This window comes from Martes martes, assembly GCF_963455335.1.
Source record: "Martes martes genome assembly, chromosome: 8".
NCBI lineage: Eukaryota > Metazoa > Chordata > Mammalia > Carnivora > Mustelidae > Martes > Martes martes.
The window spans coordinates 97,516,890-97,524,994 of record NC_137895.1 but is presented as its reverse complement, the minus strand read 5'-3'; the positions used below and the strand labels follow the sequence as shown (position 1 = coordinate 97,524,994).

Below are 8,105 nucleotides of genomic sequence, written 5' to 3'. Positions count from 1 at the left end.
GCGCCGGCTCTGCTGGCTCGCCGGGTGGGCTCAGTTCCGCTCACGCAGGAGCCGAGCGCAGAGGGCGGGGAAGGGACCTGCTGCCGCTGCGGTCGCCCAGCCGCTCCCGGAGCGCGCGGCGTCTCTCCGGGCCCGGCCGGCCCGCTCCATGCCGCTCCGTTGCGGAAGTGTAGCTGGGGGAGGCGGCGGCGGCGGCACGGAGCCCGGGAGGCCGGGGCCCGGCCCCCTGCAGCACTAGGCTCCGGGAGCCGCGCGGCGCGCCCCAGCGGCCCGGCTGCCAGTGCGCCCGGCGCCCGCCGCAGCCTGCATGCCCCGCGCTGCGCCTCGTCGGGCCCCTGCCGCCGCCTCCTGCTCGCACCGCTGCTGCAGGACGCCGGAGTAATATGCTCACTCGAGTGAAATCTGCCGTGGCCAATTTCATGGGCGGCATCATGGCTGGCAGCTCAGGCTCCGAGCACAGCGGCGGCGGCTGTGGAGGCTCGGACCTGCCCCTGCGCTTCCCCTATGGGCGGCCGGAGTTCCTGGGGCTGTCTCAGGACGAGGTGGAGTGCAGCGCCGACCACATCGCCCGCCCCATCCTCATCCTCAAGGAGACCCGGCGGCTGCCCTGGGCCACTGGCTACGCAGAGTGAGTGTAGCGACACCGGCGGCGCCCCTGCTCTCCTCGCGGCCCTTCCCCGCACGGTTCCAGCCTCCTCTCTCCTTCTTCCTCGGCCCCAGGGCCCTCCAGGGGCTGCCGGCGTCCAGGCCTCAGCGGGGACCTCTTTACTTTACACTGGCCCTTCCTCTCTTCCCCAACTCCCCCTTCCCCCATCCCCAAGGACGCAGCGTCTCCAGCCCGGGTATGGTGGTGGATGGTGGGTGGCAGCGCAGGACCGTGGGAAAGCTAAGATTGAACCGGTCCGTGAGTCCGGGGGCTGTGACACTTGGAAGAAAGTGTGTAGAACAGCTCTGGTGAAGTTTGAAGCACAGCAAGCAAATCTGGTATCAGCGCCCACCCTCCCCAAAATCTTTGCGCCTCCGCATGAAGTTTGTGGGGTAGAGTCGCGAGGAGCTGTCGCTGCGCTTGGGGGGGGGGGGGGCGGCGTTCATGTGCGAGGCTGCAAATTTCAGAAGGGCTCAGTTTCTCTGACTTAGCCTAAGCCTTGCTCCCTTCTCCTTTAGCAGGTAATAAAAGCCTGAGCGTTCGGTAAATGCCAGTACTGTTTCCCCCAACCCACGGGGAGGGGGAACTTATTTCAGGTGTCTAACGATAGCATTTTGGTAATCAGCTTTGGCGATTAAGCGAACGTTTGAGTGATTTACTATTTCAAGAACTGATTCAGTTAGGTTGTCGACCTGGAGAGGAACTGGGAAAGGAGAAGGGTTTTGATGGCCTCCCCCCGCCCCCAACCCAGACCCCCAGCTTCTCCGCCATTGACTATTAATGACCCTCTTATGAATGGTAGGATACGTGATGTTTATCACCCTACTCAGCGTTATGAAATGGGAAATTCGGAGGGTGGAATTTAGGAGACCGGAGATCCGGGCTTAACAATGACCCGGTGGGTGCACAAGTGCACGCAGAACGCGGGTGCCTGGCACACCTGGCCCTTTTCCTTTAACTCCATCCGCTCTATAATCTTGGCCCTCCCCGATCCGCGAACAGCATCGCTCGCTGATTGGTTCGCCCGGGAACCAATCCGCTCTCCCGACGCCTGGGCGCTTTGATGCTGACCCTTTTCTGGTGGCCCGGATACCCCCGGGCAGGCATGGTTCCCGAAGCGCCGGGTTCCGGTGCGAAAGACGGCAGGGAAGACGCCCTAACTAGACTCTGGAATTCCTTTTTTCCTTCCCTTTTCAGCGTATGATCTTTTCTCCCTGGGTTTTAATAGAAAACGTGAATAGGGATAGGGAGTGTGAAAAATGGTGAAAAGACTAGTGAGCACGCCGGGTGCTAAAACAAAAATTAACTCCTAATAAAGGACAAGTATGGTAGAGAACGTCGTGTTGGGGGAGGTACGAGATAGCATTGTAACTTCCGGGAGAAAGCCAAAGCAAAAATGAGCACCTGTGTAAGGAAAAAGTGCCCAAACATACCAAACACCGTTTCTTGAATGAAATTTAAAAAAAAAAAAAAAAAAAAAAAAAAAAAAAGCTTAAAAGTCCATTTAGAGGCGTTGCAAGCAAAATAGCTTGGAGGCATACTCCACTTATCCTACAATTGTGTGCCTGCCAAAAACCCCCGATCTACCTGGCTAGTTGTCACTCGCGGTGGGTTTCCCAAGGCAGGGGCACCTGTCTGAGGGACAGAATGACAAGCAAATGGTGAGAAAGTTCTGAGAGGAAGGAAGATGTTAAAACACATGTCAAAGCTACTTGGTCGCAATAGAAGGAAGACCTCAAACAGGAAGAAAAGGAAAGGGGAATAAAACAACCGAATTCAGAATGTTTGGATCCTATGGCAGGCGCATAATGTGCCAAGGACTTTAGAGACTGTAAGGGAATCTGAAATGAGACATGTAGATGGGATAGATGGGACTTCAAGGCTCTCCCTCCTCCTAGGTGGGCCTCCATTTCCTTATCTCCAAGAAGTTCACCTTTTCCTAGACCTGGAAGTGAGAAATGTTCAAATTGAAGGTTAGAAAGCCCACTGTAAAATGTTTAATTTTAAAAATTGGTTATAAATGTAGTACATGATGTGGGGGAAAAAAGGCAAAAGAAAAAGTTTAATTTCCTTGCTGCTTACAGTCTATTGACAAGTCCTTGAAACAGGCAGAGTGACCTTCCTCTAGAAAACTCAACTGCCTCGATGTGGACACTTAACTAAGGGCAAGAGGCGATCTTAGTCCAACTACCCAGGATCCTGTAAGTCTACTTTAACATATAAAAATTCCTTTGGGAATTCCTTTATCTCTATTCCCCAAGATACATGTTAGCAGTCATCCCCCAGCATATGGCCCACTGATACACATCTGAAGGGTCTCATGACTAAGGTTTTATTAGACAGTAATAAATGACCTTTCTCTAACCATAGCCCTGCCTGGAAACTTGTTTCCAAAATTCCTTAGAGATTACGCTATCCCTAACCCCCTCCCAACTTGAAAGGACATAATCACCAACCCTCACAACCCCAGGGCAGCCCATTCTGCCCTTGAGTCCTGTCCCTGTGCTTTAATAAAACCACCATTTTGCACTGAAGATGTCTCAAGAATTCCCTATTGGCCATCAGCTCTGGACCCCAGTATTACCTACATCAGTATGTACTTGTGAATTCAAGCAAAGACCTATACGTATACAAATATAGGAAACCTCCCCCCCACCCAACACACACACACACACACACACACACACACACACACACACACACACACACACACATTCCCTAGGGGTTATGACTGCGATTTAGTGTTTGAGTGGTGTGTGTGCCTTTCTAGACTTATTTGGATGCACTCGTCAATATGTATCATGTGTTTCTTTTTTCTTTCCAAGATAGACTTCTACTAAGTATGTTATTCTGTAGCATTTTCAGAAAAACACTGTCATGGACTTTATTCCAAGTCAGTACATAGAGAATTACCTCTTTCTTTTAAAATATATACATGGTGCTAATAATAGCTAACAAAGTTGGTGCTTACTGTCTAGCGATTTCACTCTATCCAGATTTGTATCCTGTAATTTGATTCTCACAACAACCCTATAAAGTAGACAGTAACATTTGTATTTTCTATAAAATAGAATATATATATATTTCTATAAAATAGAAATATATATTTTTTCTATAGAGTAGAATACTTTATAGAAATATTCTATAAAATAAAGATTAAAAAATGAATATAATTTTTTAAACTGAAAAAAGGCAAATTTGATGACGACTGATGGCAAATCTGAATATCCACAAGATTCTCTTAAATGAAAAAAAACCTAACTAAAATTAATAGCAATGCAGTGAACTTAATTTGGTGACACTTGATTACATATAAATTAAACATTTAAAAATAAGTTAATAGGCTTCCTACAGTATTTTCCAAGAATGGACATGACATAAATCATAGTAGTGAGAAAACTATAATAAGTTTTAACATAAAGTTAATGCAATATATGGTAATCTGTTATTCATTTTGTTTTAAAATAGTATTTTATTCTCCAGTATCCATTTAAATCTTATTGTGATTTTATATTATAAATATTATTACTGTCATTATGTAAGTAAATGACTTTCAGAGTGAAAAAATTCTATAAAATAGAAATATATATTTTTTCTATAAAATAGAATATATACATATATATATATATATATATATATTAGAATGCAGAGGCACTGAATGGTTATGCAACTTTCCCAGAGTTCCATGACCTTAGCAGAGCTTGTATTTGAACCCAAGCATGATTCCAGAGCCCACACCACCGAACTGCCTCCTTACAGTGTAATAAACTATGATTCATTCATCTGTACCCAAGATTAACCACTGGTGTTATCTTGCCACAGCCCTCTGTCAGATGTACTGTACCGCTTCCTCAAACCTTGAACTATACTTACTCTTCCTGCAAAAACACATCCTGAATGGGCAAAATGGCTGAAATAGGGAAGGCGAGAGAGACCTGTAGGGTCTAGGCTGCTAGGAGTAATACTGCCCTTTGTGCAGTATCTCCTGGAAGGAGGAATTCCCTTTGTTTTAGAAGGTACCTGAGAGGGATGGAATTGGTAGGAAGATTGCTCAGAGAATGGGGACAAGGGGGATGCTGGTGACTCAAGACCTGAATCAGAAGTGGTTTGCTTACATTTCCAGAGAGGGAGCTACTTTTTATGCCTTCCCCAGAGGAAGAATTGGCATCACTTGGTGAATGAGGTGTTAGAGGAGAGTTGAACTCTAGTGCTGACATTTTGGAGGGCAGAAACATTGAGAGATGTTCTATTTTTTAGCCACTTACTGCTAATCCTTTTCCAGAAGAGATTTTGTATAGGTTATGTACCTAGAGAATTCGCTTAAGCAGTCCTTATAAGACTCAAGGATCCAGAGCCTGAAGACCCTTACTTACTCATTCAGTATTTATTGGCATTGGGCTGAGTGGAATTTCCTGGCCCTTCAAAAAGCTTTCTATTGTGGCTGAAGAGTTTAAGGGCTACATGCTTGGTTGTAAGGCTCTGTAAAGCATTAGTTACAGATAACATCCACAGAGCTAAAATCTTAAAACGAACCTGCAGTAGCAAGTTTTATTTTTTAGTTTGGTTTTGAAATTATGGATTGAGACTGTTAGAACTGCTTGGAGAGAGGCTATGGAAAACAACATCTGACCCAGAGACCCCAAAGGGCAGCTACTTCCTTTCTCTCTACAACTTTAAATACCCCTCAAGTGGTCCCCGTGCTTCTGGGACCTAGAACTTGGTTCAGTTTTTCATGGGTTGGGAGCCCATTTGACTTTCTCTTGTCCAGTTTGTCTAACCTTTCTCTCACCAGTGATCGGCTGGAATGAGAGATACAAGTGGATATGGGGTTTGTGCCTGAAACTCTGGCAGTGGAAAATACCAGAGAATATGGAATAGTCTGTATGAAAGCATCCTATTCGCATTTTGTCAATGACAAATTTTTACTTGTGCAGAAAGAAATAATTACAGCAGCATTTTACTTAGGTTATAGCTATAACTATGTGATTCTTTTCTTTTTCTAGTACTTGTCTTATAAAAGTGACCCAGACATGGGCACAAAAAAAAAAAAAAAAAAAAAAAAAACCAAAACTACTTTTAAGTTCTTTGTGTTACACAAAGTTCAAAATCATGATGAAATAATGTTGTTTAAATCCAGCAAATAGCCCATAAGTGTTTAGATTTGTTTTGGAATCTGTAAGCTGTTCTGTCTCCCTAGTTATTGGCATTAATGAACAATTACCAGTAAATCACATTGGTTGGCTGTGCAGCCAATGACAAAGAAACCACCATTGCTCTCTTGACCCGAAGCTCAGAAATCCCCTGGCCTTTCTTTTTCCCTTCGAACCTCCTCTAGCACACCCATCTCTCTTACACCTCTTAGCAGAGCTCCTGCCTTGGAGCTTCCTGTTTAACTGGGCAATGGAAAAATCTTGAAGGTTCTCCACTTCTTGCATAAAGATAAAAAGAAATGGACTGTGGAGGGGTGTGTCTTATTTCACGAAACTCTCCATAGCACTTGTTTGCGGAAGAGTTAAAAGTTCAGAGTAACCCAAAACATTTCACCTACCATTCTGGTAGCCTGCAGAAGGTATTAATTTCCTATTTTAAAGCAGGCAATTAAGCTCTCCTCCCCTTTTCAGATTTTTTTTATTTTAATTTTTTAATTTAAATTCAACAGTTAATATATAGCGTATCAGTAGTTTCAGATGTCAAGTTCAGTAATTTATCAGTTGCATGTAATGCCCAGTGCTCATTACATCACATGCCCTCCTTAATGCCCTCCCAGTGACCACATCTGCCCACTCCCACCCCCATCCCCCTTTTTCAGATTTAACATTATAATGAAGTCTTCCCTTCAGGCATGGAGCTTCTGGGCTATCTCTTAGGAAACTGGATCAACTTCCTTCAAAGACTAGTGATGCTTCTGACAGAAGATTTAACCATTCTGAGATTGTATTTATCCTGTGTTGCATCCCCAGTTAAGTACACATCTCTGATACTGTACCACCACACAGTACTTCCTGACACAGCAATACCGACTGATAAAACTGATGGCATACTAGAATTGTTTCCTAAAAATATATCACTTTTTAAAAATGTTTGAAGATTTTTATTTATTTATTTGAGAGAGAGAACAAGTGGAGAGGAGAGGGAGAAGCAGGCTTCCCATAAGCAGGGAGCCCTGTGTGGGGCCCGATCCCAGGACCCTAAGATCGTGACCTGAGCCGAAGGCAGATGCTTAACTGAGCCACCCAGGCACTCCTAAAAATATATTATTGAGGACGATTTTTCATTGAGATATGATTGACATAGTATTAGTTTCAGCTGTGTCATAAAATGATTCCATATATGTATATATTATGAAATGATCATAATAAATCTGGTTAACATCCATCACCACGCAGAGTTAAGATGTGTGTGTGTGAGAGAGAGAGAGAGAGAGAGAGATGAGAGCTTTTAAGATTTAGTTTTGGCAACTTTCAGATATACAGTACAATATTATTAACTATAGTCACCATGTTGTACATTACATCTGCAGGATGTATTTTATAACTGAAAGCTTATACCTTTTGACTACTTTAACCCATTTTGTGCACACACACACACCCCCAACCATTCACCAATCTGTTATCTTTATGAATTTGGTTTTTGTTTTAAGATTTACACACACATGGGTGCCTGGGTAGCTCAGTTGGTTAAGCAACTGCCTTTAGCTCAGGTCATGATCCTGGAGTCCTGGGATCGAGTCCTGCATTGGGCTCCCGGCTCCACGGGGAGTCATCTTCTCCTTCTGACCTTTTCCCCTCTCATGCTCTTTCTCACTTTCTCTCTCTCTCTCTCAAGTAAGTAAATCTTAAAAAAAAAAAAAAAAAGACTTACACACAGAAGTGAGATCATATAGCATTTGTCTTTGACTTATTTCGCATAACACATGTCCTCAGGGTCCATCCATGCTGTCACAAATGGCAGGATTTCCTATTTTGATGACCAAATAATATTCCATTGTGTGTATATATCTATATATATCGCATATATCTTATCTATATATTTATATGATATATAAGAATATAAGGTATGTATGTGATATATATAGGTACACACACACACAATTTTCTTTATCCATTCATCTATCATTGGGCACTGAGGCTTCCATGTCTTTTTTTTTTTTTTTTTAAGATTTTATTTATTTATTTGACAGAGATCACAAGTAGGCAGAGAGAGAGAGGAGGAAGCGGGCTCCCTGCTGAGCAGAGAGCCTGATGCAGGGCTGGATCCCAGGACCCTGGGATCATGAGCTGAGCCGAAGGCAGAGGCTTTAACCCACTGAGCCACCCAGGCGCCCCTGTTTCTGCGTCTTAACTATTGTAAATAATGCTGCAGTGAACATGAGGGCACAGGTATCTTTTTGAGTTAGTGTTTTCATTTCCTTTGGGTAAATACCTAGAAGTGGAATTTGGTGGATCCTAGGTTAGTTATA

At 44.1% G+C, this 8,105-nt stretch overlaps 1 protein-coding gene across 1 annotated transcript in view; it reads left to right on the top strand.

The window, feature by feature from the left end:
• Positions 1–211: 211 nt before the first annotated feature.
• PPM1H (protein phosphatase, Mg2+/Mn2+ dependent 1H) overlaps positions 212–8,105 on the top strand; it is a 259,333-nt gene continuing 251,439 nt past the window's right edge. Inside the window, exon 1 of the mRNA XM_080811226.1 lies at positions 212–628. Within this exon, the coding sequence (XP_080667352.1) occupies positions 384–628 (245 nt within the window). The 5' untranslated portion in view covers positions 212–383. The remainder of the gene's footprint in view (positions 629–8,105) is intronic.